Below are 12,064 nucleotides of genomic sequence, written 5' to 3'. Positions count from 1 at the left end.
ACAATGACCCACAAGCATTCACACACGTACTGAGCATTGCTGAGGGGCCATGGGGACAATTTTATAACTAACCTAGGGTATGAGGTAGGTGCTAGGAACTCCTGCATACAAGACATACATTCCTAAATTAGTATTTATGAAAGGGTAACTAGTTTCATGGGTGCCAGGAATACAAATAGTTTCATTGTCGTTTGGGACTAACAGAGCCTAGAGGCCATTTGGCCCTAACAGTTATTAAGCAGTATCTATTGCGTTTCCCAGGTGACTCAGCAGTAAAGAATCCTCCTGCCAATGCAGGAGACACAAGAAACCCAGGTTCTATCCCTGGGTCAGGAAGATCCCCTGGAGAAGGAAATGGCAACCCAGTCCAGCATTCTTGCTTGGAGAATCTTCATTGACTGTTGGGCTATAGTCCATGGGTTCACAAAGAGTCGGACACCATTTAGTGACCAAATAACAACAACAACTAATATCTTTAAAAAAAAAAAACAAAAAACCCTTGATAACAGAGAAGTGGTTCACTGTACAGTCCTGGTTAGGGTTAGTGAAAGGACAGGAGAAACTGTAAGGGACCAAGGTGGAGATAGTTATGCTAACAGCCATATACCTACTCACGTTGTACAGGTCATAGAACTAGACAGTTATCACCAGATAGCTTCCCTTCAACGGTGCTTTTCCTCCAGAAACCCAGAGCTCTGCAGGGGGAAAGAAACTGAGGATCCAGATATGTTGGGTGGGAAAGAAAATTGCCTTCCACCGAATTTAGTGATTGGAGCTTCCATCACTGCAAATTTCTAAACTCTAAACTCTGCAAAACAGCAACACTTCAAAGAACACTCTGACAGAGGAGACAACAGGCTACCGTGGACCCACCTCACCCCCACGCCCTCCAGATGTCTTTGCTGCATGAGGCAACAGTTCACAGTGCTGGAGATTTCGCCCCGTCCCGTTTAAGTTCACAGACGGTGGATCCCAGACAGCAGACACTGACTGCCAGGAGCCCTGTTGAGGGTAGAATCAAGAATCTTTATCGCGCTGTGGCCTCGAAGCTTGCTCTCTCCTCCTATGCCTTAGAGGAATGAGGGCTACAAGGTAAAGGTCACTACTGCTTGGAGAGGAAGTGAGGAGATGTGAGCAATGTGTACACTGTAAGAATTCAAGGCTGAGTCGGCTGAGTCAGAGGCAGCAGCATATAAAGCTCTCTCCAGTCCCGTCTTTTGGAGATCTGGAGATCAGAACCTGGGTGCTTTCATCTGGCTTGCCACAATCTGACCGGTTAGAGCTTTTTCACTTTCTTTCTGCTACTCCTGGGAGGTGGGCACAAGGGATTTTTGCAAAAATGGAATAGAAGGAACACAGTGTATCTTTATGAGCACGGAATCACTTGAACTCTTTGTGGATCTCTCCAGCATCGTCCTCTCGCCCAAACTGCCCCCCAGTGCTTTCTGGTTCCTGGTGAGCGTTTCTCAGTGCTCAGATTTGGCCATGGCAGGGTGGAGCTGCCTCGTGACCGGAGGAGGAGGCTTTCTGGGCCAGAGGATCATCTGCCTGTTGGTGGAGGAGAAGGATCTGCAGGAAATCCGGGTGCTAGACAAAGTCTTCAGACCAGAAGTTCGGGAGGAATTTTCTAGTAAGTAAGCGAGTGAACTCCGGGAGCTGGTGATGGACAGGGAGGCCTGGCGTGCTGCGATTCATGGGGTCACAAAGAGTCGGACGTGACTGAGCAACGGAACTGAACTGAAGCTCGAGTCATGGGTGTGTAGCTCCCTTTGAAGACTTATGTGGGTGTGGGGGAGGGGGTTCTTGTCTAGCAGCTTAAGGAAAATGGTAGCCAAATCAAGGCTAATCCTGTTATCAGAAAGGAAGATCACAGATGGAGTAATACCATGGTGTAATCACAAGTAGTGTCAGAAGACGGGGTAGGGTAATACATGGTGCAGTCCCAGATGGGTCAGGGGCCCCAACCCAGGGTGAGAGGGTGGGCGGTGGACCAGACACTTAGAGTCTGTTCTTCTCATCTAGAAAATCATGTTTCAGTTTTCTCCCTGTCCACGAGTCTTCAGTGTTTCAACTTGTTACTTGTTATGTACTGTCTGCAAAGAGTGAGCCAGTGCTGTTAACCTGGAGATGCCACCAGTGAGTTCCAGAGCTTCTTGATTGCCCTTATGTTTCTGTGGCTTCACTGAGCATCTCTGTTGAAGGTGAAATAGAAGGAAGAGGGGGTGAAGTGTGTGAGTGCGTGTGTGTCTCTGTGAGTGTGTGTGTGTGAATGAGAGAGAGAGGGAATTAGAGAAGGAGCCAGAAAGAGGGGGGAGGAGAGGATGCACAGGCATGCAACAAAGAAGCCAGAAAGAGAACTAGAGGCAGCCTGAATGGAGACACACCTCGAGGGGATTCCCTGTGCGTCTCTTTGTACTATATGCCTCTCTCCTCATCATCACAAGGACATGACTACAGAATCTGCTAAAGCAGCTCATGGCTCTCTTTCCTGATTGCTGCCCATAGTGCCAAGGCAAACGCTTGATTTATAGTGTATTTTCCAATCTGCTTTGCTCCCGGATCCTCAAAATATCCTTGTGAAGAAGGTAGGAGAGGGTAACACCCGCCTGGACAATGAGGAATTGAAGTCCGCAAAGGTAAAGCGACTTGTCAAAGTCTCTGGGATCGATGGGGAGCAGAGCTCAGACGAGCCCCAGTCAATGGCCCGAGGGCCAACTCTTGACAAAGTGAGTCTTCAGTCTCTCCCATTTCCCGCCTGTGTGCCCCCAAACCAACTCCCTGTCTCCCCTCCCCAGCCCCGGTGGATTGGCCATCTACACACAGGCCCTGGCTGCCCAGGACCCCCGTCCCCACTTAAAGTCCTCCTCCCCAGCTCACTCTCCTGGCCCCTGCCCATCACTCTCTTCTCCTTTCCCCTCCCCGACCTCTGCAAATGTCTGTTTCCTCTACCCTCTGCTTCAACAGTGTCTTTGATTTTTTAAAAAAAATTCACAAATGATTAACACCAACCTTTAGTAATCCCTACATCCCAGCAATATATGCAGGCTGATGACTTATGCCCAGAGAGAGTGATGCTCAACCTAGCGCAACAGCTCCCAAGGTGAATAAGTCAGGTGCTGTGGTGGGTGGGCAGGGGCCTCTGTCAAGATAACGATAGAGAATACTTACAGGGTCCCTTTTGTGCCAGGCGCTGTGCCCAGCGTCTTACGTGTGTCAACTCATTCGCTCCTCATCACAACCCTCTCTCTGGGATGGGTAACAGAGCTTCAGTTTATTTTTTTCTTTTTTTTATGAGAATACAGGCATAGAAGAATCCAGTCAATTCAGGCTGCTGTAACAAAATACTGCAGGCTGGGTATCTTATAATTTGAAATGTATGGGTCACAGTTCTGAAGTCTGTGTGTGTGTGCGCTTAGTCGCTCAGTTATGTCCAACTCTGTGACCCCATGGACTGTAGCCCGCTAGGCTTCTCTGTCCCATGGGATTTTCCAGGCAAGAATACTGGAGTGGGTTGCCATTTCCTCCTCCAGGGGATCTTTCCAACCCGGGGATCGAACCTGCACTCCCTGTGTCTCCGGCATTGCAGGTGAATTATTTATCCACTGAGCCATCTGAAGTCTAGAAGTCCAAAATTCAGGCAGGGTCAAGTTCTGGTCAGAGGTCTCTTGCTGGTTCATAGCTGCACCATCTTGCTGTGCCCTCTCTCAGTGGAAGGCATGAGGGATCTCTCTGGGGTCTTTTCTATAAGAACATTAATCCTATCCGTGCTCTACCTTCATGATCTAATAACCTCCCACATGCCCCTAACTCATAACACCATCAAATTAGGATTTCAACGATGGCTCTGAGGGGACAGAAACATGCAGACATAGCAGAGGTTAACTAATTTGTTCAAGGTTCCACCTCAGGAGACACCAGTTCGATCCCTGGGTCGGGGAGGCCCCCTGGAGGAGGTCATGGCAACCCAGTCCAGTATTCTTGCCTGGAGAATTCCATGGATATAGGAGCCTGGAGGCAACAGTCCATAGGGTTGCAAAGAGTCATGCACGGTCTGGCTGCAGTATCTGTGCTCTCAACTGCTAGTCTGTCTAGTAGCTTCTCTCTAGGGCTCCCTCCAACCCCGCTCACAACAGGTAAGCTTACACTGCATATTCAGTCTATGCAAAACACTGGCCAAGCCCACAGAGGCTTGGAGGAGGAGGGAGCTAGGGGTTCCAGCTGAGGCATCTACAGCGCCCTCTGCTTGTCACTCTGCATCCCTGCAGACTAATGGGTGAGCGGTCTTTCCTCGCTTGGCCTTTGAGCCAGTCTGCTGGTCAGCCTTGAAAGAGAGGAAGGGGAAGGGACAGGCAGGGCAGAGGTGGAGACACAATCAGAAAATTCTGCTCTCCAGCTAACTCCTCTGCCTTTGTCCCATTCTGTGGCCTTTTGGGAGTGGAAGGGGCTGGGGCGGAGCTAATCTCAAACAGGCTTAAAGGAGAGCAGATGGTTTTACCAAGTTGTAACCGAAGAAGGAAATTCAATCTATGAGGTCTCTACCTTCACGATCTAATAACCTCCCAAAGGCCCCTAACTCCTAACACCATCACATTAGGATTTCAACAATGGATCTGAGGGGACACAAACATACAGACCAGATGTAGCAGAGGTTAATTAACTTGTTCAAGGTCCCACACCTGGAAAATGGAAAAACTGGATTTGAACCCAGGCTGTCTGGCTGGCTCCTCTGGTGGCTCCGTGGTAAAAAAAAATCTACCTGCCATGCAGGAGACTTTTCACTCTGGATTTCTCTCTCACTGTTCTCTGGCCTCCATTGCCCATTTCATTTAAATTGACTGATCCTGAACTGATCTGCTGTCCTGCAAGTGGGTGATGGGACAGCAAGCAAGGCTTGAAGGCAGGTGGGCAGGCTGGAGCCTTCATTAGAAGTGTGACTTAAGACTATTCCTCTGAGCCTGTATGGCCTTGCCTGTAAAGTGGAAATTGGAATCCCTGTCTCATGAGATGGCTGGGGAAGGAAATTAGAAAGCTGAAAGTCATGTGTGAAATAAATAGCACAAAATAAGTGCAGGGTATTTATCCAAGCTCTTTGTGTGGCATTTATTTCATGGGCTAATCTAAGGTGGGCCTTCCCTGGTAGTTCAGACAGTAAAGAACCTGGCTGCAATGCAGAAGACCCAGGTTCGACCACCGGGTTGGGAAGATTCCTTGGAGAAAGGAAAGGCTACCCACTCGAGTATTCTTGCCTGGAGAATCCCATGGACAGAGGAGCCTGGCCAGCTACAGTCTGTGGGGTCGCACAGAGTAGGACCACACTAATCTGAGGTGATGATGTTGTGCCACCTCCCTGGGCTTCAGAGGAGCCGGAGACCCTGATGACATCTCTGTGACCCTTGGCTAAGAGAGTCAGAATGTTAGTGCCTTGGTGGCTAGCTCATTTTCAGCACTGATATCTGCTTTTGATGATATCTAATAAGAGCTCTTGCAGTTAAATTCAGCATTGGGGCTCATTCTAAATTCCTGTTAAAAAGCACCACCATGCTCTTAATCACTCAAGAGGAAAAAACTCGGGCTGCCTTTGACTCTTCCTCTCAGCCCGTCTCCAGTAAGAACCAGGACCTGGAAGGTAAGGTCTGAAAGTCAAACCTTCTGTACTTCTCTTCTCAACTCCCTCTGCTGGATCCCTGGTTCCAGTCCTCGTCATGTAAACTGTGGTGCCATGGCCCGATTAATCCCTCAATCACCTTGCTTTTTCTTAGCCACACCCCACCTTGATCCGCTTTATAATACTGCAGCAGGGGTTTGCTTCCTACACCACAATTCTTGCTTACATTTCTCCTTTAATTCCAAATCCATACCCGATTCCCCATTGCATTTAATTTGAATTAAATGCAAATTCTTTCCTTAATGAATTTTATACGTGCCGCATGAGTCTCTTTCACAATTTCGTGTGCCAGGTACTCATGACTCCTCATAGCTCAAACTCTCTTTTTTATGTTTTTGGAAGGAGATGGGATGGAAAGAGATATTTGCTGTTTCTCAAGAAATGCTGCACATTCTGATTGCTATGCCCTTGTTGACTTGCTCCTTCCATGGGCTGTTCACCTCTCCTCCCGATCTCTCCTTCCCCTCAGTCTACCTGTCCTTGAAGACCTAGGTAAAATGCCACCTTTATCAGGAAACTTTCAGATGCAGAGAGCTTTCCAGTGACCTGCCTCCTGTTCACACAGAGCTCCAGAGCAAGATCAAGCTGACCCTGCTGGAAGGAGACATTCTGGATGAGCAGTGCCTGAAGGGGGCCTGCCAGGGCACCTCAGTGGTCATCCACACCGCCTCTGTCATTGACGTCAGGAATGCTGTCCCAAGAGAGACCATCATGAACGTCAATGTGAAAGGTACAGGATCCTGGGAGGAGCTGGAGGGAGGTGGGCCAGTGATAAGGGAGGCCAGGATAAGGGAGGGGGCGCCTGGTGAACACCTGTTGGGTGGACACCAAGCATTTTTGCTCATCACCACCAACAGAGATTCCTGGTGGATTGGAGAGCAAATAATCTGCCTACAACTTGGGAGACCCTGGTTTGATCCCTGGGTCAGGAAGATCCCTTGGAGGAGGAAATGGCAACCCACTCCAGTATTCTTGCCTGGAGAATTCCTTGGACAGAGGAGCCTGGTGGGCTATAGACTGTGGGGTCGCAAACAGTCAGATACGACTGAACGACTAACACTTTCACATACTTTCTTCCAATCAACAGACTCATAGCCATCATCCTCAGTTTTTTAGATGAGGAAACTGGGGCTGAGACAGGCTAAATAACTTGTCTAAGGCCCTGTGGAGAGGAGTGAACAGGCTAGAATTTAAACCCACACCTCGGTAAGTCCAAAGGCCACAAAAACCTTTCTCCTGGTCCAATCAAGTGTTGACTCAACTCCAACCTCAAACTCTTGTTCTCCGACCACCTCCTGCCTCCACTGCATTGGAACCAGAACTTAAAAGTGTTTCCTTGGTCATCACGTTAGCCCTTCTGTGTGGTTATAAGCTGGGGGTCACAGGACAGCCAAGAACTAACTAACAGCTTTGTGATATAAGATGCTCCCAGGTGAGGAGTAATGGGCCACAGCTCTGGGCTGGTTTCCTTCAGGCAAGACTTCCTGCACAGGAAGGATTATAAGGGTAGTGAGAACATTGAGAGAATTTCTGCTCATCCCCGAGAAGAGTTCCTCACAAGAAAACTACCAAAGCTGGTTCACAGTGGTCTGGCAGTACAGAATTAGCCAGCTCTGGTCTTCCTGTAGTATCTTCTTAAGAAGACTAGTTTTACATTATCCATAATACCATCTCTTCAGTTCATTTGTGCAGTTGCTCAGTTGTGTCTGACTCTTTGCAACCCTGTGGACTGCAGCATGCCAGGTCTCCCTGTCCACTATTTCCCAGAGTTTGCTCGAACTCATGTCCACCGAGTCAATGATGCTATCCAACCATCTCATCCTCTGTCACCCCCTTCTCCTCCTGCCCTCTATCTTTCCAGAATAAGGGTCTTTTCCAATGAGTCACCTCTTTGCATCAGGTCATGAGAGTATTGGAGCTTCAGCTTCAGCTCACTACCAGGTCTTTTTTTGTTGTTGTTGTTGTTCATTTTTTAGGGTGTGCCACATGGTATATGGAATCTTAGTTCCCTATCCGGGGATCAAACCCATGCCCTCCTGCTTTAGAAGTGGACCACCAGGGAAGTCCCACCAGGTCTATTATTGAAGAGTAGCTCCTAGCCAGGTGTCCAAAGTATAGCATCTTAAGATCCTTATCCCTTAAATGCTTCCTGGCTCTCTCTGAACTGTGACTTTCCAATCGACTTAAAATCTAGACACTTTGCTCAAGGAATTAGCTGAAATCCCTTATTGGCTTGCTGTGTAGTATCCTCCTCTGATCCCTGGAGGCCAGTCTCTCTAGGACCACAGCACCCCAACCCCCAGCGCATCTGCCTTCCACACCCTGCCCACCAGAATTAGTCTACACAGAGACTCTTTTTCTAAAGCAACTCTTTGCTTTTGCATCTCTGGCCTAAAATCACAGTCTCAAAAAAGACCCTTTCTAGTTTTGCCTTAGCCATGCCCCTGGTTACCCCCGCACTGCCAAGAGAGTGCTAACGGGTCTTGAGTTTTCAGCTCCCCTACTCCATAATTTCCTACTCTCCACAGCTCCCAGCATTGGGGATTTGAAATCCCTAGGAAGAGTTGGAGGCCTCCATCGACTAAAACTAGGATCACTGCATCACTCTCTGGTTTAGAAAATGCTTCACAATCGCGGTCATTTCTTCTTGTGCAGTTCACGTGAGTGCATGCTCAGTGGCTCCGTCGTGTCCGACTCTGGCCCCATGGACCACAGCCCACCAGGCTCCTCTGTCCATGGGGTTCTCTAGGCAAGAATACTGGAGTGGGTTGCCATTTCCTTCTCCAGGGGATCTTCCCGACCCAGGAATCAAATCTGTGTCTCCTTCGCCTCCTGCATTGGCAGGAGATTCTTTACCATTAGCTCTGAAATATCTCTGCTTTTAGATTTAAATGTTTTTAACGAGGCTGTCTTTCCTGAAAATCAAATTGCACAAAGATATTAAGAGGGTTTTTTTTTTTAAATACCACTCCAAAGTGATGTTTTTTCCAGGAAATCATTTCTTTCCTGTAGGGAAGACTCTGGGTTACCTCTAGGAGCTAAAATTCTCCCCAGGTTAAGGAATTCTACAAGATCCTCCCATGACAGATATTACCAGCAGAGGGCGCACTCCTTTCTGGTTCTTCACCAGGCTCAACATATAAAGCCATTGCCAGGCTCCAGAAGACTAGTATTGAGAAAAGGTTTACCACCTCAGTTTTTCATTCCTCGGTAAAAGGAGTCATAGCCAGAATTAGGAGTGGCCTTTGCAAGAAGCAAAATCAGAAACACAGTCCGGATCTCCAGCTTCTCCTCACCGTTCATTTGCTCAGTGACAAAAAGTCCTTGTGACAATTTTTTATTGGTCTTCAAAAAAAAAAAAAGATAAGAAAATACCAACAATTCAATTTATATTTAAGAGTATATATTACTTGCATCTTTCCTGGAGTATCCCCTGGACAGGGAGGCTGGTGGGCTACAGTCCATAGGATCACAAAGAGTTGGACACAACTGAAACAGCTTAGCGTGCACGCTCACATTACTTACATACAACTCTGTGTGTGTGTGTGTGTGTGTGTGTGTGTGTGTGTGTGTGTGAGAGAGAGAGAGATGTGAGTCCTTCAACTGTCCTCCTATGGACCAGAGTTGTCCCTATTCTAAGAGTATGGCCTCCTAATTTTTTTAAGTTTACAACAGCTGTCTTTAGGACTTCCCTGGTGGCTCAGATGGTAAAGAAGCCACCTGCAATGCAGGAAACCCAGGTTCATCCCTGAGTCGGGAAGATCCCCTGGAGAAGAAAATGGCACCCACTCCAGTATTCTTGCCTGGAGAATTCCATGGACAGAGGAGCCCGGCAGACTACAATCCATGGGGTCGCAGAGTCAGACACGACTGAGCAACTAGCACTTTCACTTTTTCATTTCAGCCCACCTTTAATGAGGTGCTGGAGATGACAAATGATCGTTTTAAAATCTCGTTACTGTGCAAAATATAAAGTGGCAACTCGTTCTTTTCCAACATTAAAAGTACAAACATGTTCCATGTAAATCCCCAAAGTCCATGAAATCCAAATGCTTGCGGTCCAGAACCCAAGTCTTGTTCTCCTTTCATCTTTTCATTTTCCCTTTTGTCCTACGGCTTTAGCATGGTTGGATCTTAGCCAGAGATAATGCACTGCTCACATGTAATAGCCACTGCACTTCAGGACGAGGCGCAGACACGGTCCGTGGCAGGGCTGGGCCTGGGCTGTGTCCTGACACTGACGGTGTGCTTCCTTCGGGCAGGTACCCAGCTGCTGTTGGAGGCCTGTGTCCAGGCCAGCGTACCGGTCTTTATCCACACCAGCACCATAGAAGTGGCTGGGCCCAACTCCTACAGGGAGATCATCCAAGACGGCCATGAAGAAGAGCATCATGAATCGGCATGGTCCTCTCCATACCCATACAGCAAGAAGCTTGCTGAGAAGGCTGTGCTGGGAGCTAATGGGTGGGCTCTGAAAAATGGTGGCACCTTGTACACTTGTGCCCTGAGGCCCATGTACATCTACGGGGAGGGGAGCCCATTCCTCTCTGCCTACATGCACGGAGCCTTGAATAACAACGGCATCCTGACCAATCACTGCAAGTTCTCAAGAGTCAACCCAGTCTATGTTGGCAATGTGGCCTGGGCCCACATTCTGGCCTTGAGGGCCCTGAGGGACCCCAAAAAGGTCCCGAACATCCAAGGACAGTTCTACTACATCTCAGACGACACGCCACACCAAAGCTACGATGACCTCAATTACACTTTGAGCAAAGAATGGGGCTTCTGCCTGGATTCCCGGATGAGCCTTCCTATTTCTCTGCAGTACTGGCTTGCCTTCCTGCTGGAAATAGTGAGCTTCCTGCTCAGTCCAATTTACAAATATAACCCTTGCTTCAACCGCCACCTAGTGACTCTTTCCAACAGCGTGTTCACCTTCTCCTATAAGAAAGCTCAGCGAGATCTGGGGTATGAGCCCCTCTACACTTGGGAGGAAGCCAAGCAGAAAACCAAGGAGTGGATTGGCTCCCTGGTGAAACAGCACAAAGAGACCCTGAAAACAAAGATTCACTGACCTGGGAGTGACAATGATAGGAACGTGGACATTAGTTAGTAGATGTCTATCGAGGGCTCCCCTTGAGGCTTCATACAGAAAGTAACACGGACACAAGCCTGGGTCCTCCTGCCTCCCTTTTAGAAGATGGTCACCTTACTATCTGCCTTCCACCACCAGAAACTGTGTCTGTCAATGGCCCAAGTGGGAGCTTTCTTCCCTACCCGCCTCCAGGGGACAGACAAGGTGATTTGCTGCAGCTGCTGGCACCAAAATCTCAGTGGCAGATTCTGAGTTATTTGGGCTTCTTGTAACTTCGAGTTTTGCCTCTTAGTCCCACTTTCTTTGTTAAATGTGGAAGCATTTCTTTTAAAAGTTCATATTCCTTCATGTATCTCAATAAAAATGATCAACGTTTTCATGACTAATCTGGAGGAAGCCGTGGTTTACGTGAAAACAGTCTCTTTTGTTTTCCCCTCCATTTCCAGATATCAGCCTTTCCTATTCAGAGAAGCAGCATGGGACTGGGTTGGGCAGAGTGCTGGGGAAGTGGACAATGGGATTGACGAGGACTTACTATGTTTTAGGCACCTACTGAATGACTCACTTATTTAACCCTCACCAGAAACCTACGAGGTAGGGATGACTGGCTATTCCCTTTTATGAATAAGGAAACATGTTCACAATCACACTAACTAGTGACAGACCAGGACATTTAACCCAGAAAAACTTGAAAACCCTTATCTGCCACTGAATTGTGTCTCCTGCTGGTGAATGAGCTGCCAGGGTGCAGCGGGAGCTCTGGACATGGAGTATTGACTCTTGGGAGAGCCCAGATCTCTTGGGTCACCTCCTTCTTGCCCGGTCCTGTGCAGGTGTTTGAGGAGAGGAGGACTGAGGAGAGCCCCTCATGGAATCTGGGAGGTTTTCCTACCCTCGTCAGCCAGGAGGAGAGGGAGAGGCAGAGGTGCAGCCAGCCTCACTGCCAGTGCCAGTGTCCTTGAAGGTCCCTAGAACACACGTGGATGGATGCGTGTGTTGGCCACTCCGGTAACTCAGAAGTCAATAATCCAATGTTCTTTCAAATCACGGTGAAGCCACATGACGGGTTCCTAGGCAAGTAAAGGGAACAGATGTGAATGTCCCTGAAAATGTCTCTCCCACTCGGTGCAAAAGTAGAGATTTAGCTCCTCCAGATTTAGCTCCTGCTCCTCCTGCTTCTCCTTCCTCCTCCCCATCTCTCCCTCACCCTGCCTCCTCTCTCCCCTTCCCTCTCTCCTCCTCAGCCTCTTTCCCTTCCCTCCATCGCTCCCTAACCACTAGCCCTCTCATCCTTCTCAGGGTCC

At 48.5% G+C, this 12,064-nt stretch overlaps 1 protein-coding gene across 1 annotated transcript; it reads left to right on the top strand.

The window, feature by feature from the left end:
- Nucleotides 1-480: 480 nt before the first annotated feature.
- LOC104993819 (3 beta-hydroxysteroid dehydrogenase/Delta 5-->4-isomerase) lies at nt 481-11,152 on the top strand. Its single transcript, XM_010847214.1, has 4 exons — nt 481-1,275; nt 1,410-1,630; nt 6,231-6,395; nt 9,928-11,152. Exons 2-4 carry the CDS (start codon nt 1,486-1,488, stop codon nt 10,737-10,739), a joined length of 1,122 nt encoding a protein of 373 aa, XP_010845516.1. The 5' UTR covers nt 481-1,275; nt 1,410-1,485; the 3' UTR covers nt 10,740-11,152.
- Nucleotides 11,153-12,064: the final 912 nt, after the last annotated feature.

This window comes from Bison bison, unplaced genomic scaffold, assembly GCF_000754665.1.
Source record: "Bison bison bison isolate TAMUID 2011002044 unplaced genomic scaffold, Bison_UMD1.0 scf7180017864247, whole genome shotgun sequence".
Taxonomy (NCBI): Eukaryota; Metazoa; Chordata; class Mammalia; order Artiodactyla; family Bovidae; genus Bison; species Bison bison.
Note: the sequence above shows the minus strand (reverse complement) of the source record. Positions and strands in the feature narration are given on the sequence as shown.

Coding starts and splice junctions, on each gene's coding strand:
- LOC104993819 (XM_010847214.1), top strand. CDS start 1,486: ATGGCAGGGTGGAGCTGCCTCGTGACCGGAGGAGGAGGCTTTCTGGGC. Junction 1,631..6,230: donor AGTTCGGGAGGAATTTTCTA/GTAAGTAAGCGA, acceptor CTGTTCACACAG/AGCTCCAGAGCAAGATCAAG. Junction 6,396..9,927: donor CATGAACGTCAATGTGAAAG/GTACAGGATCCT, acceptor TCCTTCGGGCAG/GTACCCAGCTGCTGTTGGAG.